This window comes from Lepidochelys olivacea, assembly GCF_965140295.1.
Source record: "Lepidochelys olivacea isolate rLepOli2 genome assembly, chromosome: 3".
NCBI lineage: Eukaryota > Metazoa > Chordata > Testudines > Cheloniidae > Lepidochelys > Lepidochelys olivacea.
In genome coordinates this window covers 85,055,865-85,074,115 of record NC_140413.1, presented here as the reverse complement: position 1 = coordinate 85,074,115, position 18,251 = coordinate 85,055,865, and the positions used below count along the sequence as shown (strand labels likewise).

General features: G+C 41.9%; 1 protein-coding gene across 6 annotated transcripts in view; it reads left to right on the top strand.

Annotated features, from left to right (window-relative positions):
• WASF1 (WASP family member 1) overlaps positions 1-18,251 on the top strand; it is a 173,419-nt gene that overhangs the window by 132,287 nt on the left and 22,881 nt on the right. For all 6 annotated transcript variants that reach the window (XM_084624109.1, XM_084624113.1, XM_084624110.1 and 3 more), the window contains one exon: positions 8,132-8,266. In XM_084624109.1, coding sequence (XP_084480235.1) covers positions 8,132-8,266 — 135 coding nt within the window. The remainder of the gene's footprint in view (positions 1-8,131; positions 8,267-18,251) is intronic.

Genomic DNA, 18,251 nt, shown 5'->3' with positions numbered 1-18,251 from the left:
AAAGCGATTACCAAGTAACTTGAAGATCAGAGTATATTGCCATTTTCAGAGGTACTCAAATTACTGCTAAACCACTCATTATCTATAATCAAGACACACTTGAAAATCACAAATGTTTTTTTTCCTAATCTCTGCCTCAAATCTCCTTTACATTTTTAGTGACTAAATGGCAACCAATCACAAGAGCAGAGATCATCCTTTTTGCTTGCATATTTGTTAAAATCCAGGATATAACTATTATTATTTTAGCATAGCCATGAAGACATTACCTCCAAATTCTGTTCATCTCCCAAACAATTTCCTGTAAAAAACTACCCAGATGCTAACAAAAGACAATGATTTATGTGACTTATACACAAATAAAGTTATGTTATGAGGTGATATCACTGGAACAAAACACTGCATGGGATAATTGTCTCACACTGCTATATAAATTATATGAAGAAACGATGCAACTGACTGAAAATAGACATTAGGCAAAAACTTTTCAAAGTGGGAGACATTTTCGTGCAATAATGCTCTGTTCCAAGTGAAGTAGGATTAACATAACCCAACATGACCCTGCCCTTTCTTAATAAATAGCCCCAATACTAATCACAATGCATGGTTTGCAGTAAAATCCACTACTTCACTATGTTGACAGTCACTTTGGGGAGCTGTGATGGCCTGTGTTATACAGAAGTTCAGGCTAGATGATCACAGTGGTTCCTTCTGGCCTTATCTGAATTTATAACCCCTGGAAGTACTGGTTTTGGTACTTACTTAAAGGATGACGTAACTGAATAGCCCAGTGGTTTAGAAGTAAGCCAGGTAGTTAAAATAAACCCCTAGGCCCTCTAAATAACCGTGTACATTGAGATATACAAACCTGTCCAAATCAGTTCAGCCTGAATGATTTTTTTATATTAGTGGTCAGCAGTAGCTAAAGGAAAGGTAAACAGTGTTTCTTTTACGAATTTCTATGCTGTCTTGCAAATATGTGTAACTACTGTAAAATGAGCTTTAAAAGGTTGCTGTTGCAGTCTATTTAAAGCATTCCTGGATTTGCAAAAAGAACAGGAGGACTTGTGGCACCTTAGAGACTAACAAATTTATTTGAGCATAAGCTTTCGTGAGCTACAGCTCACTTCATCGGATGCTCACGAAAGCTTATGCTCAGATAAATTTGTTAGTCTCCAAGGTGCCACAAGTACTCCTTTTCTTTTTGCGAATACAGACTAACACGGCTGCTACTCTGATTCCTGGATTTGTAACTGGTGTTTTTAAATGTAAAGAGCTGCAGAGTTTGCTGAATGATTTGTACCTTTTGTAGTGTGTGAGTGGCTTCTTGTCATAGAATCATAGAATCATAGAATATCAGGGTTGGAAGGGACCCCAGAAGGTCATCTAGTCCAACCCCCTGCTCAAAGCAGGACCAATTCCCAGTTAAATCATCCCAGCCAGGGCTTTGTCAAGCCTGACCTTAAAAACCTCTAAGGAAGGAGATTCTACCACCTCCCTAGGTCTGTCCCCCTGATCTGCCTTTTCAAAACAAAAAGATTACCCTAGTTTGGACTCACGATAAAGAATATTTGGTGCTAATTCTCTGTAACTCTGCTTTAGTGCCTAGGATTCCATGTATCTGATAGGTTTTCTTTCTGAGCCACAGATAGAGTTTGAGATATCTACTTTGTCTCTGCAAACAAATGTCAGTCAGCTTTTCATATCTTCCTTAACTCCTCCGATATGAGACTTATAAACAGCAATGGTATGGAGGTCATTCACATGCTCAACTCATGTGAAAGTGTCTGTTACGTATAAAACCACATTGATAAATCATGATGGTACTGAAAACATTATTAGTGTCTGTCATGTTCTCACATTTGCCTGAGTGGTTAGGATATTGGTTTAAAACTTTAAAAGCTAAACACACAATAATAGTGTCACACGTCTTGACGTCTTATCATTTTTTTTCTGTGTTTCTTACAATTAAAAAGTTAACATTAAATTTTTTGACTAACTTTATAATACCAAGGAACCTCAGAGCTGTGCAGGGCTGCACAAAAATCACCCTGCTGCTGTGGGCCACTGCATGCTGGAGTATAAAGGCCCAGCTAACCCCAAGCCCACTCAGTCCCTTCTTAGCACCCATGATGGTCATTGGAATTGCTTAGCTTGCATTAGCGAGTGCTCTCAGTGTGCTCATTGTAAATTTATTGTAGTTTTCTGGTTTTATTGTTGATTAGTATTTCATTAATAGTGTAGATCGAATTAGTTTCCTTTTTGGTCCCCATTTTTCGGGTTTCCATTTCTGGAAACCCACGGATGCCTGGGTCACCTGGCTTCAAACCCTGCATCTCTTGCGCTAGGCTGATGCCTGTGAGTAACTCTCACTCAAGCTGCTTGAAGTGTTTTGGGGAAGCTCACGTTCAAGATTGTTGCCAAATTTGCAAATTCCATGTCTCGCTCTATGCCTAAAACAGAGAAGCCAGCCTAAAGATTTTGCTTATGGTGTAGGCCCTGAGACCTCCATCAGAGCCCAGCCATTCAGACTCAGCACTGAGTACTTCGACATAAGTTAGGAATGTACCTGGCACCGTTTTCCCTCCCCAGTGCCTAAGAAGTGGCATAAGACCTCTAAACAAACCACCGAGAGAGGAAGGTCACCAGCACCACTGAGAGAGAGGTCATCGTCTAAGCATGGGGATAAGTAGAGTGCAACTGAAACCCAAGCACTCCTCTTCATTGGTAGCACAGAAACTTATACCATTGACTCTTGCACCCAGGAAAGTACTGTCAAGTCTGAGGCCTGAGGGGGCACCTTCTACATCTGTAGTACCTCAGCATTCTGGGACCTTCTCGGTACGGACCACACTGGAGATCATTGTGGCAGCGAGAGATGTTTTGAGCCTATCGGTACCAGTATCCCTGGGAGAGCAGGAGACTGCGCCCTTGGTACCAGCAGACAAAGGGACAGCAGTATCATTGGTGCAGCACTCAGTTCTGCAACAAACTCCATTGCCTTAGAGTGGGGACAGTCCCCCCACCCCCACCCCTTGGTCAGTAGAGGGATTCATTCACTTCTGAATCGAAGATTGGCGCCTATATTTTCCATCCATCGGAGCTGGTCTCATTACTCTCCACTGAGATGCCTGGGGTGCCTTGGGATCCTCCAGCTGGAATAGGATCAGGTATGTGGCCGGGGAGTCATGGGGGCTCACTACTGGTCCGGCAGTGGTCTTTTTGGAACCTGGGGGGACACCCCTTGGTTTCTAGGTCATACACCAGGTGTTCCTGCTCTGTGTCCTTGAAAAGGAGTGAGGAATCTACTCACCAGGTGCTGCCTGTTCCTGAGCCTGGCACCAGGCCCAGATCCAAGCAGCAAGAGGCAGTTCAGGAGGATCCTGCTGGACAGCTAGTGGAGGAGGAGCAGCCTCCGCTTGTGCTGGCTTCTTCATTCTCCTCTTTGGATGAGGCAATTTCCTTGGGAGGCATCTCACCTCATCCTGATGATTATAAAACTCACCAACAGCTATGGAAAAAGGTAAGTTTGGGGATCCAGGTAGAGGAGGTTAAGAAGTCCTCAGACCACTTTACTGATATTTTGGCCACCACAGGGCCTTTGCAGGTGTCCTTATCTATTCAAGAGGCAATTATGAAGCCCATTAATCTTTCTGGAAGATCCCTTCATCCCTTCCTCCCACTTCAAAAAGGGCTGAATGTAAATATTATATATCCTCCCAAGGGGTTGAATATCTATACTTTCATCCCCACCCCCAGGCTCTCTGGTGGTGCCAGCAGCCAATGAATGGGAACGACAGGGACAACAGGCAGCAATTCCCAAATCAAACGATGCAAAAGAACTTAGATTTATTTGGTAGAAAAGTTTATTCTATTTATCCTGCAAATCAGAATTGCCAACCAACTAACTCTTTGGGATGTTGTGATTGTAATGTTCGGGACTCCATGTTAAAGTTTAGGGACATGTTGCTGGAGGGTGCTGGACAGGAGTTCTCTTTAGTTGATGAGGGGAAGTCTGTAGCAAGAACTTCACTAGGCTGCACTGGACGTGCCAGACTCTGCTGCTAAGACTATTGCTTCTGTGGTTTCCATCTGCCCATGTTTGTAAACTACCTTTATAAACCTTTGTAAACTACCGGGAGATGCCCGGTTCCATCTCCCCATGTTTGTAAACTACCTTTCCCACTTCCTCAATGTTTGGTCCTAGATTACACATTTCGGAGAACAACAGTTACGGAAGGTTAGTAACCATTTGTTCACCACTAGGAACACAGTTCTTTGCCTGCAGGATATGAATAACTCCTAGTCACTACAATAGAGTTACTCAACACCTACAGTTTAAGAATAAAGATTTAGCAATGATTACAGTTCTGTAGGAATCAAATAAATTAGCAAATTCTCTTTTTGCTGAATAGGTTCTTTTGTAGAGTAATATCTGATACCCTAGATAAGCTGGGTCTCCCATGATCACGATTGGGATTTCAACATCACCAATGGTTATTTTGCAGTCTGGAAAGACAGTCCCTGCTTGCAGCTTTCTGAAAAGACCTGTGTTCCTAAAGATGTCTGCGTCATGCACCTTTCCTGACCATCCCACGCTGATGTTGGTAAAACAGCCCCTGTGATCCACCAGCACTTGCAACACCATTGAGAAGTACCCCTTTTAGTTTATGTACTCTTTGGCAAGATGGTCTGGTGCCAAGATAGGGATATGCGTTCTCTCTATCTCCCCACTGCAGTTAGGGAACCCCATCATGGCAAAATCATCCACTATGTCCTGCATGTTGCCCAGAGTCACTACCCTCCTTAGCAGAAGTCTTTTGATGGCCCTGCAAACTTGAATCAAGACAGATCCCATGGTAGATTTACCCACTCCAAATTGATGCTCCACTGACCGGTAGCAGTGTGGCATTGCAAGCGTCCACAGAGCTATCGCAACTTGCTTCTCCACTGTCAGAGCAGGTCTCATTTTAGTAATGCTGTGCTTCATGGCTGGGAAAAGCTCTTCACACAGTTCCTGGATAGTGGCCTTACACAATCGAAAGTTCTGCAGCCAGTGCTCATCATCCCATAGCTGCATAACGATGCAGTCCCACCGGTCAGCGCTTGATTCCTGGGCCCAGAAACAGCACTCAACCGTGTCAAGGTGATGCATGACTCTCTCCAGCAACTGCGAATTGCTCCACTCTGTGTCTTCCAGCAGGGCTGCTTGAGTGGCACTAATTGTTCCATGCGGCGGCTCCTGTATTGGCTGTGTAAATACTGCAGGATAAGGCACGAGGTGTTTTTAATGCTCACAACAACAGTGTACAACTGAGCAGAGTCTATGCTATGGTGTCCATGCGGGTAACCCAGGCTTATGAAAAAAGGTGCAAAAAAGACTTGGTTTGTTTGCCATTGATTTCAGAGTGCATCATGGGAGGCTAATGCCATGTTCCCATAACCACCCGTGCCAGTGTTTTGGTCCCATGAGGCATTGCAAGCCCAAACCAAAATTCCACTCGGCTTTGTCCACTGTGGGATAGCTACCCACAGTGCAGTGCTCCACGTATCAATGCAAGCCCTGCTAGTGAGGATGCACTCTGCCAACACAATGAGCATAGTGTAGACATGCAAGATCAACTTGCTTAAATTGGAGGCTCTATGTCGACTTACATGAAGTCGACTTAACTTTGTAGTGTAGACACAGCCTTACATGACAAACTAGAGAAATATAGCCCAGATGAACTATACTATACTATACTATACTATACAATGAGTGCACAACTGGTTGGAAAAGTGTACTCCAAGAGTAGTTATCAATGTGTTCACAGTCAAGCTGGAAGGGTATATTGAGTGTGGTCCCACAGGGATCTGTTTGGAGTCAGGTCCTATTCAATATCTTCATGAATGATTTTGATAATAGCATAGAGAGTACACTTTTATAAAGTTTGCAGATGATACCAAACTGGGAAGGGTTGCAATCGCTTTGGAGCACAGCCTTAGAATTCAAAATGATCTTGACAAACTGGAGAAATGGTCTGAAGTAAATAGGATGAAATTCCCTAGGGACAAATGTGAAGTACAACACTTAGGAAGGAATAATCAATTGCACAAATAACAAAATGGGAAATGACTGCCTAGGAGGAGTACTGAAGACAAAGATCTGGGAGTTAAAGTGGATCACAAATTAAATATGAGTCAACAATGTAATACTATTATAAAAAAGCAAACATCATTCTGGAATGTATTAGCAGGAATGTTGTAAGCAAGATAAGAGAAGTAATTCTTCCACTCTACTCAGGGCTGATAAGGCCTCAACTGGAGTATTATGTCCAGTCCTGGGTGCAACACTTTGAGAAACATGGACAAATTAAAGAAAGTCCAAAGGAGAGCAACAAAAATGATTATGGGTCTAGAAAACATGATCTACAAGGAAAGATTGAAAAAACTTGGTTTGTTTAGTTTGGAGAAGAGCGGATTGAGGGGGACAGAACAGTCTTCAAATACATAAAAGGTTGTTATAAAAAGGAAGGAGATAAATTGTTCTCCTTAACAAGAAGACAAGAAGTAAGGGGTTTAAATTGCTGCAAGGGAGATCTAGGTTAGATATTATGAAAAACTTCCTAATTGTCAGGGTAGTTAAGCACTGGAACAAATTACCTGGGAAGGTTGTGGAATCTCTGTCATTAAAGATTTATAAGAACAGAGTAGATAAACACCTCTCACAAATGGTCTAGATAATACTTACTTGTGCCTCAGTGCAGGGGACTGGATTGGATGACCTATCGCAGGGGTGGCCAACCTGAGCCTGAGAAGGAGACAGAATTTACCAATGTACATTGCCAAAGAGCCCCAGTGATACGTCATCAGCCCCTCCCCGCACCAACTCCAGCACCTTCTGCCCGCCGGCAGTCTGGCCGATCAGCACCTCACCCTCCCTCCCCGTGCCTCCTGCCCGCTGCAATCAGCTGTTTCATAGTGTACAGGAGGCTCTGGGATGGAGGAGGGAGGAGCAAGGGTGCAGCAGGCTCAAGGGAGGGGGCAGGAAAATGCGGGGGCCTTTGGGTAAGGGGTGGAGTGGGGGCAGAGCCTGGGGCCGAGCAGTGGAAAGTTGGTACCTGTAGCTCCAGCCCCGGAGTCAGCACCTAGACAAGGAGCCGCATATTAACTTCTGAAGAGCTGCATGCGGCTCCAGAGCCACAGGTTGGCCACCCCTGACCTATCGAGGTTCCTTTCAGTCCTACATTTTGGTGATTCTGCAAAGATCATGTAATTAGAAGCCTATATGACACGCTTGTGAAGGCATCTTAAAAGAACAAACTTTTCACATGAAATACATGCACACAAGACCAGGTTGCGGTCTTCAGAAAACATGGCCCCAAGTCTGGTGTCTTTGTAGTAGTATTGGCAGACTCTGCTCAGGACAGGCTTAAGATGTAAAAGGCGTTGCAGGTTAGGATGGAGGAGGAGTAGCAGAACTACATGGAGAATTTTGTACTGTATCTTTCTACATGATACCTGGCTATAGGTTGTGTTATTAGGGAAAGGTCCATTGGCTACTGAAGTCTATGGAAGGACTCAGTGCGTGTTGGTCAGTTTCTACAATATTGAGCACTCAAAGGAAGAAAGTAATTATTTTTTAATTGTATCTATGAATAATCTGATTCAAATTATACTGAAACTAAATACCTGGGTTTCTGTTTACGAAAACCTGTCAGATTATATAACTGACAAGTTTACTTTAGAATTTTTTAATTACACTTGAAAAGATTACTTAATCCAGTTGTAGGGCTACATCCTCAGATAGTATACATCATCCTAGCTGAGCACAGATGTCACTGTAGCTACCTTAGTTTACACCAGTTGAGGATCTGTTCATTAGTGTATTGGATATACTAATTTCATTTTTAGTAAATACATTGTCAGTTGAATAAAATCCCTTTTACTTCTCTATGTCCTTTCATCTAACATTCTTAATGAACTCAGTAAATTACAAGTTTTTGTTAAGATTGGCACCTTTAACAGCTGTCAGCTATTAAAAATAATCTTTTTAACATAACAATTCAAAAGACAGTCTTTTAAAAAAGCATTCATTTTGGATCACTTGTGCCATTCTTGAATTCTTATTTTCCAACTTTTTCTGTTGCAGGTAAATATGCTGAAGATATATTTGGTGAGCTTTTCAATGAAGCGCACAGTTTCTCCTTCAGGGTTAACTCCTTACAAGAACGTGTGGACCGTTTATCTGTCAGTGTTACACAACTTGACCCAAAGGAAGAAGAACGTAAGTTTACTTCCACACATGACTGTGGTTCTTACATTTAAGAGTATTTCCTTTGTGCTGTAAATAAATTGATATGCAAAATGAAAAGAAGGATGATTTGGGGGTTAAGGCACAGGACTGAGAAGGGGAGGCATAGCTTCGCCTCTTAGTTCTGCAACAGACTTCCTATGTGATCCTGAGCAAGTCATTCAGCCCAACGTTTTCATACCAGGGTGCTGAACACCTACAGCTTCCATTGACTTAGACGGAAGGTGCTAGAGAATTGTGACATGGCATTACTATTTATTATATTTTTGATTTTATTAATTAAGTCTAATTCTGGGAGTAAACCTGTACTCAGTTTTTACCTTCATGAGTGAGATTTATAAGCACTTGTGTGAGTAAAGTCTTCAGTAATTGACACATGGTCATTCTTTATTAAAATGTGTACAACTTTGGGCTCATAGTGAAGTTTGAACTGTAGCCCTGTTTGTCAAAGATTGTTTCACACATCTGTCCCAGGACAGGCATAATGCTGTTCAGCTCTCCCCTCTCATCCATCCTGTCCATCATCTACTGATCTTCAGTGAACAACTCATCGTTTAGCTGTGGAACTTTGACATCAGAAAATCGAGGATGAGCCTTTGCCACCTCTTTCCCCACCTTTTTGGTCCTTTTGTATCTTTTTTTAACATTGTGAAAAATTGACCAGTCAGTACTCTCCCAGTCTTTTCGTGTCCCCCTTCACCCTTTTCTCCTATTCCTTTTTCATGCATAATGCATACTGTAAATTTATTAAAGTACCTTATAATCGTTAAATCTGTGTATTTTGCTAAAAATCACAGAATCACACAGAATATCAGAGTTGGAAGGGACCTCAGGAGGTCATCTAGTCCAACCCCCTGCTCAAAGCAGGACCAAACCGCAATTTTTGCTCCAGATCCCTAAATGGCCCCCTCAAGGATTGAACTCACAACCCTGGGTTTAGCAGGCCAATGCTCAAACCACTGAGCTATCCCTCCCCCCTATTTATTTAAGATTTATATATTTTTGCCTAAGTAAATTTAGTATTCAGGAAAGGTTCTGGATGACTATCCTCAGATTGAAATCCTCTGCTTTTCCATACTGTTGGGTTTCAAGACTTAGTCATGAGATTTGGAAGCTGTCTAACAAGCCAAAATAACTGAACCTTTTGAAGAGGGTAGATCATGTAACCTGTGAAGGTACATAGAATGCTATAGTTTCCAATTCCAGTTTCTTTTTGACCACACAAAAAAATCTAACAGCTAAGACCATAACTCTGTGGTAGAGAAAGGTGGATGAATATAAATCTGTCATCGCTTCTTTCAAAGAACAAGATGACAGGTAAGTAATTTCCTTTTCTCCACAGCTTTGTCTACTATAGCATGCTTCACAGTTATTATTCTCTGTGTGTGATAGCAGCAATGGAAGCTGCAGTGTAGACAAGGCAGTTTCACCACTAAGTCATTAACCCTACGTGGAATAAAAGGATGTGGGTTCTGTGACTGTTTCTGTCCTGGATCTCCTGTACAGTTAAACAACATGGTTAAAACACTGTTCCCTTTCTTCACTTAGACGGAATCCACCGTTTTACCATTAGTGAAGATATGAAGTTTGGTAGTATAGATGCAATGCAGAAGTAAATGAGTTATAAGAGAGCTGAAGACATGAAAAAAATGGAGAAGCAATGTTTTAGACATGTTTCTCCGGAACACAGTTTGACCTAAGGCACAACTGTCAAAAATAAGGCATATACGACTTGCTTAAAGAATTGTTACCAGAATGAGTATAAGAACATGTAAAATATTATTTGGGTGATTGATTCAACGTACAGTTTCAGAGCTAGCTATGGAAGGAGTTTAGGGGGAGCCCACAGCATTACTTTATTAGTATGAAAACTAGTGAAAATTGGATCAGTTAGAATGACAATGACTTCCTATAGGGGCTCATAGACCAGGTCCTCAGATGGTGTAAATCACTGTATCTCAGTTAACTTCAGTGAAGTATACTGATTTACACCAGCTGAGATTCTTTCCTTTAGAAATAATGTTGAGCCCTGAGAAAACAAGTAGCTCAAAAAACATCACTGGGGTGACTTAGGCAGAGGACTAGCAGGTAGCATTTATGTACAGCTTAAGTGGTATATAGGCATTGTGCTGGCCCTCAGCATGGGGTCAATTGCACCCCAGCTGAGCAAGATCACAGAAACCTTTCACCATACAGAGTTAGCGTAATTTCCACATTTCCTGAAAACCTAAGTAGGGAAGCTATTGTTTATAGACAGAAACAGAAAATATCTAAGAATCCCAAATCAGACCACTCCACTTTTTGGAATGTAATCTCAGACAGAGATTAAGATTCCAGTTTTCAATAAAAAGATGTTCCAGTTCTGCATGATTAGTTGCGGTTAAAGCTCCATTCATAGAGATAGAAAATGTTAACTACACTAAAGTGAGGATTCATGTTGCATCCTATAGGAACTATGGAGTTTATATAACTTCACTTTCCAAGACTAGAATGAGTAGAAGGAAGTTTTGCATTCTTATTGTGGGTTGTTGTTTTTTTTCAGTTCTGGTGGATAATGTTATAGCTATTCTGTTTAGAAATGAAAAACACATTTCTTTTGAGATAGCTGCACCACTGATGGATCATACCATTAAGCTGAGACAGCTTGTGATCAAGATTCTCTTTGTGGGACAAGCCGTTGCTAAAATTGTTAGACTGGACAGTCTGCTCAGTCTTTTGGCTCGTTATAAAACAAAAGAGTCTGAACGTTTGGTTGGTCTGTTTTATAAAATTAGGTAAAAATGCACCAGATTTCCAAAACCTAATGGGCGTATCAGGCTCATACTCTGGACCCTAGTCTTGTGGAAACTATCAAGTTCTTCAGCTTTATAAGATTGTTTGCCTGAAATTGCCCACCCTAGTAGCAGGTGTTTATTCTTCTGTGGAATGTTAAGTGTGCTCTCCTGATTCTAAACAGGTGACTTGTAACTGACCTGGATATAGGGAAGGTGGGAGTAACCTTAGAGGGAGGATCTAGGGCAGGGGTTCTCAAACTGGGGGTCAGGACTCCTCAGGGGGTCATGAGGTTATTACATGGGGGGTTGCGAGCTGTCAGCCTCCACCCCAAACCTCGCTTTGCCTCCAGCATTTATAATGGTGTTAAATATGTAAAAAAGTGTTTTTAATTTATAAGGGGGGGGTCGCTCAGAGAGGCTTGCTATGTGAAAGGGGTCACCAGTACAAAAATTTGAGAACCACTGATCTAGGGGGAAGGCTGAGCAGTCCTAAGGTAGGAATCCTAGTAGTAGCCAAACCCAGTGTGAAGGTCTGAACTGAATTTTATGTTGTTAATTTCAGTGTAAATAAAAACCCAGGAAGGGTGAGTTGTTGACTCTGACATGTTTAGTATTTGTTTTAGAACAGATTTTTAAAAGCAACTGCTCACAGAATTACTGCTGATTTTCCACAAACTCATGATTTGCCCGAGGAGCTCTCACATTCTCCAAGTCTCTGAAAGTAAAACCACACACACCTCCCCTTTTTCAAGTAAAGGACTATGCTTACAATGATTGGATATTGAAAGATTTCTTAGTGAGCAACTGTAATCTTATAACAGATGTGATGGTGGGGGTATGTCATTTTCATGTTTACCCTTGGCAATCTAGTTATTGGTTTAAAATTTAAGTATTTGGGGAAATTATGTCTGTACGAATTTGGTAAACGTTCAAATTTCAGAAAAATACACAGGGCCCATTTTGCTTGATGTAGTTACGATTCTGAGGATATTACAGAGTAGTGAGATGGGTATTCATACTTTCTTGCACAAATGGCCTTTGACAAGTTCAGTTATAGGCTTACATACTAGGCACTAATGGGTGTTTACTGTCAGAGAATCAGGAGAGAGATTGTTAAAATAGTATTTAGCCCAAAATGCACTACAAATGCTTTTGACAATACTGCATTTATTCTTGCAAATGTTTATTAAACCACACTGGTAAGGAAGTAGAAAAATGTTGCAGTTAAACAAAACAGGGGTAAGAGGGGGAGCCAGTCCACCAATTTCATGGTCATGCAGCATGACCCAAGTGGCAACTCAGTATCGGTTCCTCATTCTCTGGGCTAGCAGTGCCTGGCAGTACTTTATAGGAAAGGCTGGGGTACTGCCTGTCTTACTGATCCAGGATTGTCATTTAACAAGTTCCTTGAAGAAGCTATATCCAGCACTCCTTGCTTAGAAGAACAGGTTTGCCCAATGTGAATCCTTTGATAGGGGAGTAAAGAGATAGGGGGAACCATTATGAGAGATGGGGGAAACCATTTGTTCTTTACCAGGCTTCTCTGGCTTTGAATTTTAAGGGTTCACTTACAAACAGTTCTTGCTCTCATCTGGGCTAAAATAATATCAAGGTTTTTAATGGAGGAAAATGGTTTATGATTTAAGTAATAAAATCTAAAAAAGTTTGGCAAATTAGTTTGGTAAGTTACAGAAGGGTAAGGGTAGAGGAGGGCTCATGGAGCCTCCTGTCTTAAACCTCCATGCGAGATTCAAGCAAATCTCAGTCCTTATGCTCAACTGATTGTAAAGTATGCATTTATTTAGCAGTGCTAGCCACTCCAAAGGGGTTAGGAAGGAAGCATTACTGTGGTTCTACCCTCTGACCAGCCATGTAGCAGAGCACATGCTGCACCCTCTGAAAGTGTGTTGGAGTGACAGCACTGCCCCTATGCACCATGGAGCTAGGAGAGACTTTATATCAACATGTTTTATTTTTCTTCCATTAGAAATGTTTGCCATACAAAACGGAGTGATTTACAGAAGCCCTGTAAAAACTTCACTCCCTTCTGTTAATCTTAACTTGTATGGCAATGGGGTCATCTATACCAGGATACACATCAGGTGATTCTCTTTTGATATGCCACTGGGGTATTCTCTTTCAGCAGACAATAGCAGAGATCTCTTTTAAGATGTACTCCTCTGTGTCCACACAGCAACAAAGAAAAGAAGAAAAAATTCACTTTTAGGGGCTCACAGCATAAATGAACAGCGAGAATGAAGTACATTTGGGCAAGATACAGATACTTGACATGAACTTTGATTTAGGGTTGACAGAAGAAACTGAAGTTTTGCAAGGACTTTGAATTTCCCTCATAATTTTATATGAATAAAATCTTCTAATGCAAAAGAAGAAAAATCAAATCAGGAGAGTGACTGGATTGTATTCACTATGCACTACCCTGAAGTATAGAAATATATGGTTCCACCAGGAGCTACAGGAAACATTGTACCTCAGGAGTGAAACAAGGAACGTATAGAATTACTGACTTTCTACAGGAAAAAATGAGGAGCGGAAAGAACAGAAATTACATGGATTCATACATAGATTTTATAGAACGAATCAGAATATTGCATCAATGACTTTAAAAATGTGATTTTGTTTGAATAAAATTTACTAAGTTTGTTAGAAGTTATTAATTTCACAAAATCAGTGATCGCACATAGAAATCAAACAACCAGAAATGGGATTTAATGTTATCAGAGCTAGCATTTGAATTATTTCTGCCTTATGTATTTGCTTAATATTCTGTAAAAAGGAAATCAAAATGGTTTCCAACACTGAAATACTCTGTTTAAATTAATGAATCCATAACATCTGAAAAATTGTAGCTTAGAGAGGGAGTGTCCATATGTTTTGAATATAAGGTATCTTCCCCTCATTTTTTTCTTATCACAAAGACTTCTGTATTACTTTGTTCTCCCCATACCAGTGATGCTATACTTGTACATAGAGGAAGAATAATTGTTTGTTTTCAATTAAGTGGAATGAATATGTTTCTTTATACATGATGATAGGCATGTGTTAATAAAATTAATTCTTCAGTGAAAAATAATAGAAGCATTCAGCCTGTTTTGGCTGTGGCTAGCATGAGAAATCAGTGCTGTAAGTATTATCATAAGTTAACTGAAGAAATACCTAAGGAATTCTCTGAAATCTTTTCTTTTAATAATTTATTTTTAGAACATAAATGTAGCGTGGTAAGGTATAAAATTCCTTCTTGTAGTAAAAATAATTTAAATTCATTGCACTGGAGATGTGGTTTCTCTGCAGCCATGTTTTATTTAATGTCCTTATTTAACATACAGTGATTTCTGAGGGGGTTGAAGGTGTGTGTCACACACACACACATCCTATAATAATTGAAAGACTAGTGAGTTAGCTGTTAGTGGTTATTTGTGAAAGTAGTTGTGTCCAAACTATGAAATAAAGAAAATGTGATCCATTCATATTGTTGCTCTTGTAAAGAATACTTGTCAGTTTTACCCACAGTTCTATGAATTTCTTAGTGCCATTAATCTTGAACTGCTAGTACAGATATATAATTTAAAATCTGTGTAGGTGGAAATTTTACAGTGCTTTTATTAAGAATCATCATCCTAACTTTCATGCCTCTCTCTTGAGATACTGATATACAGTGCAGTACTGATACCAAGTGTAACAAGTCATTAACAAATAACAGCTGTGTATTACTCCCTAAAAAAAAAAAAAAAGTGGTGTCCTGGAAGAAGGAAAATTTATAAACTGAGAGCTGATCTGTCTATTTTGCTATTTTAATAGAAAAGAATGCCTTATAATGGTGTTTTTAATTTTAACAAATTGGAAGCCAAACATAGTACATAAAGCCTTTGACTTTTGCAGCACACCTGTGCTAAATGCTGTGATAAATGGAAAATTCCATGGCAGCAGAGAAATAAGTGTAAAAATTCAAAAACTAATGTTATTGAATTAAATATTTAAATGAATAAAAGTCATTAGTTTAATTTTTAATTCAATTCAAATGTCTCTTTTGAACGTTTAAGTGTACCTGTAGGTTTTTAGTGTTCTAGAAACATCGCTCTGTCACAGAATTTAGTTACCACATGGGAAAGATTAATAGCTGAGAAACAAGAAATGTTATATGCGGTGGTGGGCAGGGACATGCTGGCCACTGCTTCCCGCCGCTCTCATTGGCTGAAACGGTGAGCCGCAGCCACTGGGAGCAGCGGGCAGCCATGCCAACAGACAGTCAATATAAACAAACTATCTTGCAGCCTGCCTGCAGATTACCCAGATGGGCCGCGTGCAGCAGGTTGCCCACCACTGTTATATAGCCTTAATACCATAAGAGGTGGGGGGTAGAGGCTTTTGCTATAGATGACAAAGATGGCATTGGCAGGGGAAACCTAGAATGGTTGGTAGCTGTGAGGCGAGGCAATTGTGATGTTAACTTGAGGAAGCAGCAGCTGGGATAAAAAACTGGTCTTGGTAAAGGAAATAGAAACTGGAAGCTAGAGTTTTGTTTATTGTAAGACAAGGAGCAGCACCTGGAAAGGGGGTTGGGACATTTGAAAGAACAGGTTCTTCGAGAGAGATGTCCCTGTGGGTACTCCACTCCACTCCACTCCAGGTGAAGGTGCATCCCTGCGCCTTTGCTCGGAGAGTTTTGCAGCAGTGCACGGTGTCTGCCTTGCACACTGCTGGCTCTTCAGCTAGTGTGCATGCGACCCAGATTCCTCGGTTCCTTCTCAACCATCGCCGGCCTGAGACGGCACTCAGCAGTCCCATTGAAAACCTTCGTTTTCAAATTGACAAGTTAGATAAATTAGTAAATTAGGATAGACAAGTTAAGTTTCAGTTGTTAGAATTATGTCCCCTGTTTAAAAAAAATATTATTTTCCATCCCATAGTACAGTTAGTAGTAGTTTAGGAAAAGCCTGATTCACTAGGTTTTAAAAGATGCATGACATGCAGAGAGGCAATTCCTGTATCACATGGACACACTCAATGTGTCAGTTGCTTGGCGGAATCTCACATTCCCCAGAAAGTGCCCACTGTAACAAGCTGAAGGCTAGGGCATAAAGGGATAGATACCTGAGGCCTGGTCTACGCTGGGGGGGTGCGGGGAAGGGGGAATCAATCTAAGTTACGCAACTTCAGCTACGTGAATAACATAGCTGAAGTCGTCGTACTTAGATCTACTCACTGCGGTGTCTTCATTGCGGTGAGTCGACCGCTGACACTCCCCCGTCGACTCCGTCTGCTCCTCTCGCTCTGGTGGAGTACCGGAGTCGACGGGAGAGCACTCGGCACTGCCCGTCGATCCTGCAGGTAATGTAGACAAGTCCTGAGGCTTAAACTCAGCTTAATGGAGAAGTCCCTAAGACCAGCCTCCAACCCTGGGCAGGAACCCTGTTCACAGCAGAGGTCACCAGTCCTTTCAATGCCAAGGTCCTTGAAGACCAAAAAAATAGTAAAAAAACAGTCATCTTCCTCACCTCATAGAAAGCAGACCAGCACAAAACGCTCGCTGACCAAATCGCTCTCATTGATGCTGGCCTCACCACAGCTTAGCACCTACGACACTCCAGGCACCTCTGGCACTGTTCATGTGGTGGCAGCCGCGGGCACCCACCACTCCGGTGCCAAGGATAATGGCTTTAAGCTGCCTGTCTCCATCACGACACCATTGGTACCTCCAAAGGAGATGGCACTGGCAACTGCTCCTATTTCCACGCCACAGACTAATGCTGCTATCGTCACAGCACCAACACAAGCAACATCAGCACCGACTCAGCACACCGCACCACCAGTGCAATCGGCACCCGGCCCTGCAGCACCGATGCTTTTGGCACCATGCCATTTTCTGCACCATAAGGATTTGTAGGTCTCCCCGAGACCACAGTCTCCTCTCTTAGGCACCAATGTCTCACCGGGGCCAGTGGTACCACACCAACAGCTATCTCCCATACCATCACAGTTTTTAAGTGATGAAGATGAAGAGGTTGAAGGGGTAGTCTCCCCTCACCATTCTTCCCCAGTCAGGACACCTATTGCTGCTGGACCACTACGATCATGGTCCACATACGCTCACGACATGCCACCTTGGTATGACTACCCATGGATGGGACCTTCCCTGGTCTCTGGCCATACTGGAATCCCTGGGGGTCTTACAGAAGACACCATAACATGCACCCCAGCACACATAGGGAGGACACCAGATTCCCGCCTCCACCTTTGGAGTCTGTAGCTGCGGACACACAGGAGGAACCCATGGCAGAGCAGGAAGAGGACACTGCTCCCAACACCTCGCCAACCAACAATAATTCTTCCTCCTCACCAGACGAGGCTATTATACCTCCATCACCGACCATGGCAGATGACTGTACTCACTTCCAAGACTTGTTCAGAAGAGTGGCTAATGAGCTGAAGATTGCTCTGGAGGAAGTGCCGGAAACTCAACATGAGTTAACTGATATCCTACAGACATCTTTCTCCTGCAAAATAGCATTGCCAATCAATGTGGCTATCATGGAACCCACCAAGACAGTGTGGCAAACTCCAGCCACAATACCCCCAACATGCAAAAGGGTGGACCGAAAATATTATATTTCCTGCAAGGGATCCACTACCAGCACCCATCTTTCTGGTAGTGGAAGCAGGCAACCAAAGGGACAAACAACAATTTCGATCCACCCTTTTCAATAAGGAGAGTAAGAGTTGGACCTATTCGGCCACAAAGTATACCCATCATCCACACTTCAATTTAGAGTGGCGAATTACCCACGGCATTACTTGCCAAATATGACCACAGGAACTATGGCAAATGTATGAACTTTATTAATGACATTCCTGAGAAAAAGAGGCAACAATTCAAATCGCTGGTCTCTGAAGGACAGATGATTTCACTCATGGCTGTCTCGCTGAACACTGCTGACATGGCTGCGAGGTCCATCACTATGGTGGTTGTTATGCGACGAGCCTCATGGTTTAATTCTTTGGCATTCCCACGGGAGATACAAAATATGGTCGAAGATCTCCCTTTCGACAGAGAAAAATTGTTTGCAGTCAAAACCAATGAAGTACTGCACACCTTGAAGGATTCACGTGCTAGCCTCCGGTCCCTCAGCATTCATACACCTGCCAGAAGAAGGAGACAATACAGG